Here is a 16,131-nt window from a genome sequence, read left to right as displayed (position 1 = left end):
ACATTAATGAGATACTATTACAATAGTGTTGTCAATGTATATTTCCCTATGTAAGTCGCTTAAGGCTCGCATATGTAAGGTAGTTAAGATACAGAAACTCAGTCGGCAAATAATTTCTGTCTCTTGCAACAAGATTGTTTTTACAAAGAAATACAAAGGTGTCGATAAGCAGTATTATATAATACGTCTATCCGAATTATGGTCTGGCGAGGCATCTGTGACAACGGCTGATATTCCAACTTTGGATCATGGACAACTGCATATCAATCAGTCATGACACACACGGTGTACCGCCTCTTGTATGTACATGGATGGCAGCGCATTAACTCATGTCTAAATACCTGTGAAAAGAGAGGCTAGAGATTTTTTCTCGCATTTCTCTAGAGCTTCAGCGAAGTGGGTCCACCATTTGTCGTGCAGCGTAATAAGGTCCAAAAGGGTGGCACACTGTTCCTGTCTGGTTTTCCATTTTAAGGTTATTTGCTGGAAATCAAGAAACAACCCTGACAAACAAATTACGGTATGAAGACACTGTAAAGAGATATTTTGTTTGCACTCCGCAATATTCCAGCGATATGACAACGACCTGTAAATAATCAAGTTTGGACCACACAATCCAGTGGTTGATATTGTGACCAAAGACCCACGCCATTGGGGTACGTTGATACGCTAAATTACCTTACCTGACCACAGGACGTGAGTAGTAAGCAGTAGTGTGAGTGAGTGAGTTTGGTTTAACGCCGCTTTTAACACTATTCCAGTTATATCGCGGCATGTCAGCTTAATGTGGGAGGAAAGCCCGAGGTGATGCAGGTCTCAGACGTTTACCTAGAAACATAATTGGGGCGAACAGGGATTCGAACCCACAATCATAGGTTTCTTGCGTGCCCAAGGGACGCAACTCTGCACAGCGAATCGCGGCGCCTTAGATGACTGGTCTACCCGTGCCCCCTAGTAAGCATTGCATCGGGTGACGTCAATAATGACGGTTGTGTTATATATTAATGCGCCACTGCGATCATGGGCATAGACAAAATGCGATGTTAAAGGTGCGATTCTAGGGTGTGTAAGCAACAGATTACTGCTGTCGTACCACTTTCGCTCGTTAGATACGTTTTGAAACACTCGTTTTAAGATAAATGGTATCCGACAGACACTCGTGTATTAATCTCTATTAGCGTCACCTCTTACGACCATCATGGGTCGCATGGGGGCATATTCCAATCCGGAACCCCAATGGATTCAACACAGTGAACATATGGCAGGTATGCAATATTCCCTACAGCCAGGGAGTTTTGGGTGTCGAGACAAATCTGTGTGTGTGTTTACATGTGTGTGTGTGTGTGTTTAAGTGTGTTTAAGTGTGTGTGTGTGTTTAAGTGTGTGTGTTGACCTCTGTGTGTGTGTGTGTGTGTGTGTGTGTGTGTGTGTGTGTGTTTTTAACGCCACACTCGGAAACATGGAGATCCGGGTAAAATAGGACTTCAGCAACCTATCCTTGTCGACTATACTTGTCGTAAGAGGCGACTAATCGAGTCTGGACCAGATAATTTAGTGATTGACATCATGAGCATCGATCTACGCAAATGGGATACGATGACATGCATCAGCCAAGTCAGCGAGTGTGACCCCCCGATCCCGTCAGTCGCCTCTTGCGACTCATTCTCTACCCAGTTCGTCACGGGTCAGATTATTAGTAGCAGTAGAAGTACAGGTATTTACTAACCTCATAATGATCAGCACCCCCCTCAGATAAAACAGTCTTCAAATGTGCAGCAATAAGGCCAGGGTCTATTCCATCTAGAAGTGGCATGTAGTTGTGATCTTTTACCAGCTTCATCCTCTTGTAAACGTCCATCTGAGAAGGAATCCCGATTTAAATTGGAAGATATTAATTCATGTCTAAGACAATATATATACGGTATCAGAATGATTAATGAACGTGTGAACTGAATTTCTCTTAGACTAAGGTTGAGATAATGCGTTTCATGTGCTAGAATTGTGGTCGCTCGGCACTGCGTATACCCCTGACTGCGAAATTACCCACAGATGTAAAATATTAAATTTCCTCTCTGAAGATGTAAAAATAATACGACTGGTTTGAAAAACAGACAGGGCTAAGTTGCCAGAATTGTGTACACCAGTTTAAATACATGTACGTAGTACCACGAAAATGAATATTGACAGCGTTAACTAACCTGTGCGCGAACAAAATATTGCCTAATGTCTGAACGACATAATGTTCATCGTGATCAACAGTCGGGTCGAGTGTCCTTTCCGTATTCCCCAATACAGAAGCATACGTTCAGTTCACAGCACAATCATGGGAACTACGGTAAATTACGTTCCTTTAAAAGAATAGCAATAGATGTCTTTGCATTTGGAAGTGAACAGTACATTCAGCATAGTTTTCAATGTTTATTGACTCGTGAAAATATATATAATACTTATTCTTACCTCGAAAACCACTTGCGTCGCGAATGCTGTAATAAGATATATGCGTCCCTCTCAGGATCGACAGCGCATAGGAAATACCAACCTATGCTGTCGGTGCAGATTGAGGTAGAGAAATTCAACAGAATACACTAGAGACCAGGCTAAACAAGCTCCACACTGCATACGCTGTCAGGCTCCTTTTATCGCGACGCAGTGTAATGATCTGCAATATGCATTGGGTAAACCCATACAGTGAATGCAGATTATTAAATAATACTGTATAGAAGATGATATATGCATCGCGTTATAGGTGAGTTAGTTAAATTTTCCCGTAGAAAACTTTGACGTGTAAACGTGTTTAGTTTCTATCCGAGGTGATATTCCCTGGTGAGCGAGAATTTGTTTTCACCATCCAAATGCACACAATGACAGACCAGCATAATCCGATCTGATGCGTTTATTACAAACAATTGGTTAAATTGTATTAATTATTCAGGGTTTACGCGGCGCACAAATGTAGAAAATGGACGCAGAAAAAATATATTGCGTCCCGAGGGTCGCACATTAATACATACAGGCAGGTATTTCAGTATCCCTGGAGATAAAAGGTTGCGCACACTTTGTAAGAAAGGTTACGTCGATGACGAAAATCGTTTTGTGATGGTTTGTGTCTGGTATAAAACATTGCGTGATCAGTACATACCTACTACATTTTATATCACACCCTACACGTAATAATACATATGTCTTTGACATCAAACGATGGTTGGTTGGTTGGTTGGTTAACGCCGCACTCAGCAATATTCCAGCTATATGACGGCGATCTGAAAATAATCGAGTCTGGACCAGACAATCCAGTGATTGATATCATGAGCATCGATCCACGCAATTGGGATCGATGACATGACTGTATCAACCAAGCCTGACCACCCGATCCCGTTAGTCGCCTTTTACGACAAGCTTAGTCACCTTTTACGGCAAGCATGGGTTGCTGAAGACTTATTCTACCCCGAAATTTTCACGGGTCCGATGCGAATGTAGACATTTGACTATGTTTATCTATTATGAAAAGTTGCATTAGAAAGATCCAATTTGACTGATTATTTCTATGGTTACATATGTTATATGCTGACTGACCACCTGTATACACACGGGCCGGAGGCCTACATTCTTCATGAATAAAGAACATCGAATACAGCGCATCTGTTACGTCATCTATCAATCCTCACCACTGTCCACATGATCACTGATTCATTCCAGGATCAAGGTAAAACCCTGAATAATTACAATTGTAAGTCATATATATATATATATGTGTGTGTGTGTGTGTGTGTGTGTGTGTGTGTGTGTGCGCGCGCGCGCGCGTGCGTGTGCGTGTGTGTACAACATTATGTGTGATTTTATGTAGATTTATCACTTTGATAGTGAAACCTCTCCTGCAAAAACGGTTATATCTATACTCATATCATAAGAACGTGAAGTGGAAGTGAGCCTTCGTCGGTTGACGCCGCATCTAATGATTCACCTAGATTACGGCGGCCTGCATCAGTGACACAATGATAAATGACGAGTGGTTACAAACAATACCATACCATGGCATACCATACACTCGTAACCGCCAACCAAACCACGGGGCATATCAACCCGTAACCCTCAACCACACCACCAGGCATACCATCAATTCGTACTCGTCAACCAAACCACCAGACGTACCAACCTAACCCAGCGACGAAACCCGTACATATCGACCAAACCACCAGACGTACTGCCCGTACATATGTACCAAACCACCAGACGTACCAACCTAACCCAGCGACGAAACCAGCACATATCGACCAAGCCACCAGACGTACTACCAGCACATATCGACCAAGCCACCAGACGTACTACCAGCACATATCGACCAAGCCACCAGACGTACTACCAGCACATATCGACCAAGCCACCAGACGTACTACCAGCACATATCGACCAAGCCACCAGACGTACTACCAGCACATATCGACCAACCACCGGATGTACCACCCGTATATATCGACCAAGCCACCAGATGTACTACCCGTACATATCGACCAACCACCGGATGTACCACCCGTATATATCGACCAACCACCGGACGTACCACCAGTACATATCGACCAAGCCACCAGATGTACCACCCGTACATAACGACCAAACCACCGGATGTACCACCCGTACATATCGACCAAACCGCCGGATGTACCATCTGTACCTAGAGACCAAACCACAAGACGTACTACCCTAACATATCGACCAAACCGCCGGATGTATTGCCTGTACATATCGACCAAACCATCAGACGTACCACCCGTACATGTCGACCAAACCGCCGGATGTACCACCCGTACATATCTACCAGACAACCAGACGTACTCTCCGTACATATCGACCAAACCACCAGACGTACCACCTGTACCTAGAGACCAAACCGCCGGATGTACCACCCGTACCTAGAGACCAAACCACCAGACGTACCACCCGTACATGTCGACCAAACCGCCGGATGTACCACCCGTACATATCTACCAGACAACCAGACGTACTCTCCGTACATATCGACCAAACCACCAGACGTACCACCCGTACATATCGACCAAACCTCCAGATGTACCACCCGTACATATCGACCAAACCACCAGATGTACTCTCCGTACACATCGACCAAACCACCAGACGTACTACCCGTATATATCGACCAAACCACCGGATGTACCCCCCGTGCATATCGACCAAACCGCCAGATGTACCACTCGTACATATCGACCAAACCACCGGACATACCATCCGCACCTATCTACCAAACCACCAGACGAACTACCCGTACATATCAAAAAGAAACCACCAGACGTACCACCCGTACATATCGACCAAACCCCACCAGACGTACTAACCGTACATATCGACCAAACCACCAGACGTACCACTTGTACATATCGACCAAACCACCAGACATACTACCCGTACATATCGATCAAACCACCAGACGTACCACCTGTACATATCGACCAAACCACCAGACGTACCACCTGTACCTAGAGACCAAACCGCCGGATGTACCACCCGTACCTAGAGACCAAACCACCAGACGTACTACCCGTACATATCGACCAAACCACCGGATGTACCACCCGTACATATCGACCAAACCACCGGATGTACCACCCGTACATATCGACCAAACCACCAGATGTACCACCCGTACATATCGACCAAACCACCAGATGTACCACCCGTACATATCGATCAAACCGCCGGATGTACCACCCGTACCTAGAGACCAAACCACCAGACGTACCACCCGTACATATCGACCAAACCACCAGATGTACCACCCGTACATATCGAACAAATCGCCGGATGTACCACCCGTACCTAGAGACCAAACCACCAGACGTACCACCCGTACCTAGAGACCAAACTTACATGTTTGAAACAAAATACCGCAAATATTTTTGTAATGATAATAAAAAAAACGATCATGAAAAACTAGAGAAGAAAATGTCATTTTAAAATGATGCATAAAATTGGTGCTACAGATTTTTGACCACAATGCAGGCATATTCTTTGTATCGGTACATAACTCTGCTCTGTAATGGCAACTGGGTGTGCACTATGGCTGCTGTATTAACGGTTCTGAATGGGTGGCCTCTGTAATAGAACACTCTGTGAATGGGATGATTTTGTGCCCGAAGAAAGAAAACCCCTTCTCGCCACGAAAGCAGCCGACTATGAATTAGGTTCTAAACTTCGTGCAGTGCCGAAAAGTTTTCTACTCTGCGTGGAGCTACAAATTGAGCTCAGTCTCAAAGTAGCTTTCGCTTTTGAGGGAGAATACACAGTGAATCACAAACATGAAGGTCGCTGTGTACAAATGCAGTGATAGAAAAGGGTAAAAAAACATACATATAAACGGTTATTATTGATCAAGTCGCTTATTATAAAACACTTAAGTCCACTTATTATATCATGTTTTCATTTCTTGTCGTTGTCCTGGAGAAATTTGAAACGATTGTAGCTGCCGGGGAATCCCCTTGGTAAAACCGATGCTATAAATAGATCAGATGACGCCCTTGGCAGGTCCGAAGAAAAGGTGAGATTTCATTTAACGAAAACATGTATCTTCCGATTTCATATTGTTAATGATACCAAAATAGACCAAATGTTTATTACCGTTTGTTTACTTAATTGTTATTTTCAGTACACCTTTATGATATGGTCTCTGTATCTATGTAAATATGTTAAAAAGTTAGGTGTTAATTCTACATAATCCCTATTTTCAGTACACCTTTATGATATGGTCTCTTTATCTACGTAAATATGTTCAAAAAGTTAAGTGTTAATTCTACATAATCCCTATTTTCAGTACACCTTTATGATATGGTCTCTGTATCTACGTAAATATGTTCAAAAAGTTAAGTGTTAATTCTACATAACGGGTCCCAATTTACAACTAAGATTGTATATTTTGCCAGAATGGATTGACTAGAAGAGAATGAATACCACAAGTGGGACAAACAATGGACTTTGAAACTACTGGAAATGAAGATAGTGACATTGGTGGTAAAGTCGCGCTGTGGGATGAGGAAGGTGGTGGGATGAGGGACAGGGATGGAAAGGAGGTGGATTTGAGTCTGTCAAGGATACATCTGCCACCATCACAGCCGAGACAGGATGCTAGTGACAACATAATCCCTTACAGCCATGGGTCACGTGCAAGAAGTCTCGCCCCTGGGAGGGATGGGGAAGTCGGCAGCAATGCTAACAGTGGACAGGGAAGCAGATCATTGGCTGAATCCTGACCCTACGTACATGGTGTGGTACCTAACTGTTTTGGTGTGGATGTGGCTGCTGACCACCACGCCCGTCCTGGACAGAGTGGTAGGCCTTTGGTTGATGCAGAACAACACAGACGCACTAAGGTACCTGACTTGGTGGTTCATCAAGGGAACATGAACACCCATCATCTCAGACCAGGGAACACCTCCTGGGGAGAACAGAGACATCAGGGGTACCCTACAGAGCCATCCCCACAGACCTGGGGAGAACAGAGACATCAGGGGAACCCTAGAGAGCCAGCCCCACAGACCTGGGGAGAACAGAGACATCAGAGGTACCCTGCAGAACCTGCCCCACAGACCTGGGGAGAACAGAGACACCAGGGGTACCCTAGAGAGCCAGCCCCACAGACCTGGGGAGAACAGAGACATCAGAGGTACCCTGCAGAACCTGCCCCACAGACCTGGGGAGAACAGAGACATCAGAGGTACCCTGCAGAACCTGCCCCACAGACCTGGGGAGAACAGAGACATCAGAGGTACCCTGCAGAACCTGCCCCACAGACCTGGGGAGAACAGAGACATCAGAGGTACCCTACAGAGCCAGCCCCACAGACCTGGGGAGCAAGAGGAAGCTTGACCAAACAACCCGTACCGGTGATCCCATCGTCCCACCCACAACATGGCAGTAGTTCCGATCAAGACAGTCTCCACGTGGCAAACCCAGACCATTCACAGATGGGACCTGATGACAACTGGGACGGGGATGGAATAGAAGGTGATCAGGATTACAACAGGAGTCAATTTTCAAGTCTTTCAGTATCGACTCAAGGAAGTTCAATTTTACTTGATTCATCGTCAGGCTATCACACTTCCAGAACATCAGAACCGCTACAAGAGGACAGGAGGAACTATCGCAGGTCTGGGAGGTCCGCAGTTGGCCAAGTTAGCACTGGACACGGGGAAGCAGTCAGTTCATTCAGTGGTCAGCATGGTCAAGAGTACCTTCCACCAGACATGGACGGCCATGACTTCATTCCACCCCACTGTCGTATAGACAGCATTGGTCCACCTCTTAAGGCCATTCCAAAGAAGAAACCAAAAACACCTAAAAGCAGCAGATCAGGAACTAGCTCAAGAAATGTGGACCAGGTTATTTACCAGAGAGGGACAGGTGGGGAAGCTGGGATGGAACAACCTCCATCTTCTCAGGCAGCTCCAGATCATGTAAGGCGTAGTCATGGTGACAGAGAGGTCATTATTACAAACACCCGTCGTAAACAGAGAAAGAAATTCAAAGAAAAACCGGTGAGTTTGCAGGAGCAGTGTTCTTGGTCAAATGTCCTGCTTCATGTGGAAACAGTTCTGAACTATTGATTGAAATATCTGTAAAGCACCAGGCATGCGTTGTTGCATCACGATACTTTGTGACACAAAAGTGAGTGAGTATGGTTTTACTCCACCTTTCAGCCTTTCATGGCGATTGATACCATCAGTAATAATAATGATGCCTTTCGCGTGTGTATAATGGGATGCATGCTTCAGTGAATATAGTTTATGCCACGTAAGTGAATATAAAATTAAATTGAAATTGAGTGAGTGAGTATGGATTTATGCCGCTTTTAGCAATATTCCAGCTATATCAAGGCAGGGGACATCAGAAATGGGCTTCACGTGTTGTACCCATGTCGGGAATCGAACCCGAGTCTTCAGTGTGAAGAGGGAACGCTTTAACCACTAGGCTACCCGACCGCCCCGTTGTGACACACGGGTGGTAATGAGTCCAAGACAATAATATGACTGAGAAGTGGGACATTTAGATGGCAGGAACATGAATGGTTGAAGGCAGTTTCCTGATAGCCACTGACCTATACTTACCATCTGTATTGTGTTTGTGTCAAACGCCTGGATGAAATATGGCTCCTTTACAGACAAGTTTTTAATTATCAAGACATTGTAACTAAGCATGTATGCACGGGTGGCCCAATTGTCTGAGGCGCCACAGTTCGCGGTGTTTAGTTGTGTCCCTTGGGTGCACCAAAAGCCTGTGGTCGTGGGTTCCGATCCCTATTATGTTTCTAGGTTTGTCAGCATCACATCCGTACGCGTGGGTTTCACCAAAGTGGATAATGTCTGAGACATGCATCACTTCTGACTTTTCTCCCACATCAAGCTGACATGCGATGATATTCAAATTGGCGTTAGACCCAACTCACTCACTGTCACTAAACATATTACTAGGACTTTGTTGTTGTTTGTTTGTAGTTTAACTCTGTACTATGTGATTGGAAAATAATCAAGCATTGATCCTCGCGTTTGGGATAAGACGACATGCAATCAACCAAGCCGGACCACCCGATCCACTTCTCTTACATCAAGCATAGGTTGCCACCCGATCCACTTCTCTTACATCAAGCATAGGTTGCCACCCAGTCCACTTCTCTTACATCAAGCATAGGTTGCCACCCGATCCACTTCTCTTATATCAAGCATAGGTTGCCACCCGATCCACTTCTCTTACATCAAGCATAGGTTGCCACCCGATCCTCTTCTCTTACATCAAGCATAGGTTGCCAGGGACCTTTTTCCTTGTCCAGTTAGTTACTTCTTACCACAAGCAAAACAGTACTGGGACATATTTTATTCTGTATTTAGTTTCTTTCATTTTCAGTATCCCGCTGAAGTTGATGACAACAAGAAACAGAAAATGGAGGGAATTCTGCCCATGTTCACTGAAAGGGTTGACCCAAATCTTCTGCAGCAGCATCTCAGGGGATGTCTTAAGGACAAACAATGTGTATGGGTTTGGATATACTTTTAAACTGGAACAGTGGTTAGCCTGGTGTTGGTGTATCTGTCATGGACAGTGGGCCTCCTATCTGTGTCAGGGATGGTGGGTTGGTGGTGTCCTGTGCCATAGTGATGTTGGTGGTGTCCCCTGCCATGGTGATGTTGGTGGTGTCCCCTGCCATGGTGATGTTGATGGTGTCCCCTGCCATGGTGATGTTGCTGGTTTTCCCTGCCACGGTGATGTTGATGGTGTCCCCTGCCATGGTGATGTTGGTGGTGTCCCCTGCAACGGTGATGTTGATGGTGTCACCTGCCATGGTGATGTTGGTGGTGTCCCCTGCAACGGTGATGTTGATGGTGTCACCTGCCCTGCCATGGTGATGTTGGTGGTGTCCCCTGCCATGGTGATGTTGGTGGTGTCCCCTGCCATGGTGATGTTGGTGGTGTCCCCTGTCATGGTGATGTTGGTGGTGTCCCCTGTCATGGTGATGTTGGTGGTGTCCCCTGTCATGGTGATGTTGGTGGTGTCCCCTGTCATGGTGATGTTGGTGGTGTCCCCTGTCATGGTGATGTTGGTGGTGTCCCCTGTCATGGTGATGTTGGTGGTGTCCCCTGCCATGGTGATGTTGGTGGTGTCCCCTGTCATGGTGATGTTGGTGGTGTCCCCTGTCATGGTGATGTTGGTGGTGTCCCCTGTCATGGTGATGTTGGTGGTGTCCCCTGTCATGGTGATGTTGGTGGTGTCCCCTGCCATGGTGATGTTGGTGGTGTCCCCTGCCATGGTGATGTTGGTGGTGTCCCCTGTCATGGTGATGTTGGTGGTGTCCCCTGTCATGGTGATGTTGGTGGTGTCCCCTGTCATGGTGATGTTGGTGGTGTCCCCTGCCACGGTGATGTTGGTGGTGTCCCCTGCCACGGTGATGTTGGTGGTGTCACCTGCCATGGTGATATTGGTGGTGTCCCCTGCCACGGTGATGTTGGTGGTGTCCCCTGCCACGGTGATGTTGGTGGTGTCACCTGCCATGGTGATATTGGTGGTGTCCCCTGCCATGGTGATGTTAGGGGTGTCCCCTGCCCTGCCACGGTGATGTTGATGGTGTCCCCTGCCATGGTGATGTTGGTGGTGTCCCCTGCCATGGTGATGTTGGTGGTGTCCCCTGCCATGGTGATGTTGGTGGTGTCCCCTGTCATGGTGATGTTGGTGGTGTCCCCTGTCATGGTGATGTTGGTGGTGTCCCCTGCCACGGTGATGTTGGTGGTGTCCCCTGCCACGGTGATGTTGGTGGTGTCACCTGCCATGGTGATATTGGTGGTGTCCCCTGCCATGGTGATGTTGGTGGTGTCCCCTGCCACGGTGATGTTGATGGTGTCACCTGCCACGGTGATGTTGATGGTGTCACTTGCCACGGTGATGTTTGTGGTGTCACCTGCCACGGTGATGTTGATGGTGTCTCCTGCCACGGTGATGTTGATGGTGTCACTTGCCACGGTGATGTTGATGGTGTCACCTGCCACGGTGATGTTGATGGTGTCACCTGCCACGGTGATGTTGATGGTGTCACCTGCCATGGTGATGTTGGTGGTGTCACCTGCCACGGTGATGTTGGTGGTGTCCCCTTTCATGTGATGTTGGTGGCGTCCCCTGTGACGGTGATGTTGGTGGCGTCCCCTGCCACGGTGATGTTGGTGGTGTCCCCTTTCATGTGATGTTGGTGGTGTCACCTGCCACGGTGATGTTGGTGGTGTCCCCTTTCATGTGATGTTGGTGGCGTCCCCTGCCACGGTGATGTTGGTGGTGTCCCCTTTCATGTGATGTTGGTGGTGTCCCCTGCCACGGTGATGTTGATGATGTCACCCGCCATGGTGATGTTGGTGGTGTCACCCGTCATGATGATGTTGGTGGTGTCACCTGCCATGGTGATGTTGATGGTATCCTCCGCCATGGTGATGTTGATGGTGTCCCTTGCCATGGTGATGTTGGTGGTGTCACCTGCCCTGCCATGGTGATGTTGATGGTATCCTCTGCCATGGTGATGTTGATGGTGTCCCTTGCCATGGTGATGTTGGTGGTGTCACCCGCCCTGCCATGGTGATGTTGGTGGTGTCCCCTGCCATGGTGATGTTGATGGTGTCCCCTGCCATGGTGATGTTGATGGTGTCCCCTGCCATGGTGATGTTGGCTATTTGCTCACAGTGGGAGACAATAATACTATCACTGTTATCACTGAAAAGTCATCAAGGTCAAAATTAACAAATATATGTCATCCTTGTTCATGGACATTATCATAAATACATTGGAATATACCTTTTAATAACTGTTAGTAATTTCCTAAAGAGCTGTTTACCAGTGTTGCACTAATTTAGTCTTTCAAGGGAGATTTTACTGAACAGTCTGATTCTTTTGGTTAATATGTGAGTAATAATTATTGAAATCATGACAGATATCTTTTCAGGATCACATATCTAAGCTGTGTGAATGGAGAGTCTTCAAGACGAGGAAGAAGATCAACCAGGAACTGTGGAAGTACATACAGAGGGCACCTTACTGGTGGCAGAATCTGGAGAGGGTGTTGGAGGAATGTGGATACAATGAACTGTTGGCCAAACTGAGAGAACCATAGCTTTGGGGTTCTTAGTCTCTGCTACAGATGCTAAATCTTCCCCTTTCCGTTATCATGTCCTACTTAACTCAGCAACCCATGCATGCTCATCCCCACTGAGTTGTACTTGGGGGGCGGTCGGGTAGCCTAGTGGTTAAAGCGTTCGCTCGTCACGCCGAAGACCCGGGTTTGATTCCCAACATGGGTACAATGTGTGAAGCCTATTTCTTGTGTCCCCCGCCGTTATATTGCTGGAATATTGCTAAAAGTTGCGTAAAACCATACCCACTCACTCACTTAAAAAAAAATCAGCTCCTTTTCAAGAATATTATATTAGTCTACATGGTTCTGTATGGTGTCAGATCACCTTTATTTCATGGTTATCAGTGCAGAACGGAGAGCCTTCTTCCCTGTAACATAGCGCAGTCTTCTCAGTTGCCACCAATTGTCGTGCAGAGATGTGTTCCTATAGCTGGCTAGAAACCTGGAATCCCCATACTTGAGCTCGTGGGTTTCACTTAAGCGGTGAAAACATCCAATAGCTGCATCACTTTCAGCTTTCCACATCATTTGTTTGTTTGTTTGTTTGTTTGTTTGTTGTTTAACGCCTGCACTCAGCAGTATTCCAGCTGCATGATGGTGATCGAAGTCTGGACCAGACAAACGTGTGATTGACACTTGAGCATCGATCTACATAAGTGGGACAGAATGACAGGCATCAACAAGGTCTGACCAGTCAAGCCCGTAAGTAGCCTTTTACGGCAAGCATGGGTTGTTGAAGACCAATTCTACTCCGGATCTTGACAGGTCCTTTCCACATGAAGCTGCCATGCCTTGATGTGACTGATAGGGCTGGAAAAGTGTTCACTGAACTACTGTGTTTCAATATCCTGAGTTATCCAAACACTAATTATTGAGACAACAAGAAGCACGTCTGACTTGACACTTTACTCTCGGAGGCCATGATCTTAAAAAGCCTGGATGTACAGGGATCAGTTATTGTACTGGATTATTGTGATATGATAGGGAGCAGTCATTACTCGATATTGCCACATCCCTTCTTCTTTAAGAGTCCATAGGAAACTTTGGCACACACTCCTTGATAATATAAAAATTATACTGGCATAGAAGTCAGTTTACATTATTACGAGGAGCAAACACAAGCCTATCTTCTATTTTCTTTGTTTACTATCCGCCTGGGGTCATGCTGATTGAATCTTGAAAAGGCAATCATAATTGCAGAGTTGAGAAATTAACTTTTTCAGAAATACATTTGAATATATTTTGAAACATGTTGAGGTGAATAAATATCGAATCTCAGCATGTAGAATGAGTGAAGTTGGGGGGAGATGTCAAGGTTGAATTGTTGGCAGTGAACCTTGGACAATGATTGTAAATAAATAACTGAAATTGTTGTTGTTGTTTTACTAAGCCTCTCTGCATTAAGAACATGATTAAAATCAGGATTCCTGAGCAAACTAAACACCCTGTGGGTAACACCATCCATATCTCCATTTCAGTAAACCTACACTCACCCTGGACCCATTCACAAGGTTTTCGCTATCTTAAATTACCTGCCCTTGATTACCAATAAAAATTTAACTTAACCAATGGCATGGCAGTTGTTGCTTTGTGAAATGAATTCTTTGTTGAAATATCAACATGTCTTGTTTTTGCATCGCTGTTTTAGGGTCCAGCATGCAAATTACACTGATTCATAGAACAATAGCCAATAAAAATTGACATTTCTTGACCAGATCTTAAAACAGATTGGTCCAAATGGATAGCGAAAAATGTGAAATGTCAGTTACCTCATTTGTTTGACTTGGATTTTGAGCAGAATATTTGAAATACACAAATATATGAAAAATAGGTGCAATTGTTTCTATCTCTGCATCAAGTCAATATGGTTGCACTAAATTTGTGTTCATCAGTGTTGATTGAGTGATAAGGTGAATGTTTTTCTAAGTTACACCTGCGTGTTCCAAATATGATTCGCCGGGCCCTGTCCGACGTGACACTGTGTAAAATTACCATTGTCCAACACCAGTTCTATTCATCACCGGACTTAACAAATGTTTACACAATTTGATAAATAAGTATATCACTGTGAATATTCATATGGAATACTAACAGCAGTTACTTGTTGCACAAACCTGAAACCACCTAAGACTAAGAGGTCTTCAACTGAATTTCGCAAGTAAAATAAAAAAAATAATTTTGACTGACACAATTTCATTATGCCCATAATATTGTATATTCGAATGGAATTCGAAATCAAGGGATATGTGTGTTTTACAGGTTAGGGTTTGATATATTTATTTCAAATACTAAATTATAGTCATCGATATAATGTATTGATTTGGTTTCATGGTTATTTGATTAACTATTGAGTGATTTGTGACACTATAATTTTGTTTATGTTTATAATAGAAGTTTCACATAATTCTTTTTTGGTGCATGTTGAGAGGACATTTATTTAATTAGCGTAATTATTTTTGGGAGTAATATATATATATTGGCAGGGCTATGAAAATCTTTTTGGCCTGCATTAATGTGACTCATTCATCCAAAATAGGTAATTAAACTTTTAATTATTTCAATAAACCATTTTTGAGTGTGTGTGTTTGTGTGTGTGTGTGTGTGTGTGTGTGTGTGTGTCTTCCTTAATTTTTGTCATCCTTTACATTTAGATGAAAGTAAAACTTTAGTTCAAGCCTACCAAAGTGCAAATAATAATAACTCTGCATGTTATTATAACTATTCACATTAAATATACAAACTAATTTTGATAATTACACAACAATTTATGCATATGCTATATACATTGCATAAACCCTCCTTCATAAAAAACATATTTTAAAAATAAGTTTCTCATCAAAGCTAACAAATGCCATAATGGAAAATTATTTACTTTATTAAAGGTGAGTGACAGACCAAATATAAAGCATTTTTAAAATTTAAGTTTCAAACATATGACTGGTACTATAAATACTAAAAAAATAAATTAATAGAATATCCTTAAATATATTTCACGTTTAAAAATATGTTCATAGCATAAATTTTCCAAATTTCATCCCCCAAATCTTGCCTAATAATTTAATGCCTATTCAAACTGTCAAAGGCACGGCTTCCTTGACACTGCTCATGCCGTCAGATACCAGAATACAATGGTAAGTTGGGTAATGTGGCCTACCTATTAGTAGTTACATCTTCATAAATAATCTATCATCAGAGAAACATGTAACACATCCTCCGTAATCATAAAACACTGTCCACTGAGAGTGAGACTATAAATACGCGTCTGAACGATAGTACCGCACTGGTTGTTAAAATTATTTTAAAGGTAAAGCAAAGAACACATACCTTTACGAACGGTCCTATGGTTGTCAGTTGTCAATCAGGAACCAATAAACCTTGCAGGAATGACAAATAACCGATCATATTATACCGAAATGAGTAAACTTTTACGACTGTCAACAGCGGTGACAACCAAGCATGGTAGTATA

General features: G+C 44.3%; 1 protein-coding gene and 1 pseudogene across 3 annotated transcripts in view; one reads left to right on the top strand and one right to left on the bottom strand.

The window, feature by feature from the left end:
* LOC139452047 (uncharacterized) overlaps window positions 1-16,131 on the bottom strand; it is a 19,699-nt gene extending 3,568 nt beyond the window's left edge. Inside the window, exons 1-3 of one of the 3 annotated variants that reach the window (XM_071233342.1) lie at window positions 15,989-16,131; window positions 1,727-1,858; window positions 342-483 (exon numbers count right to left, since the gene is read on the bottom strand). In XM_071233342.1, coding sequence (XP_071089443.1) covers window positions 342-483; window positions 1,727-1,858 — 274 coding nt within the window. In that variant the 5' untranslated portion in view covers window positions 15,989-16,131. Of the gene's footprint in view, window positions 1-341; window positions 484-1,726; window positions 1,859-2,457; window positions 2,540-6,038; window positions 6,058-15,988 lie in introns of those variants that run through there. The other 2 variants (XM_071233343.1, XM_071233341.1) reach the window with 2 other exon arrangements.
* On the top strand, window positions 6,302-14,227 carry LOC139452049 (uncharacterized; annotated as a pseudogene).

The sequence above is a fragment of the Haliotis cracherodii genome, unplaced genomic scaffold (genome assembly GCF_022045235.1).
Source record: "Haliotis cracherodii isolate W230 unplaced genomic scaffold, xgHalCrac1.p SCAF_9, whole genome shotgun sequence".
In the NCBI taxonomy this organism is placed as follows: Eukaryota; Metazoa; Mollusca; class Gastropoda; order Lepetellida; family Haliotidae; genus Haliotis; species Haliotis cracherodii.
Note: the sequence above shows the minus strand (reverse complement) of the source record. Positions and strands in the feature narration are given on the sequence as shown.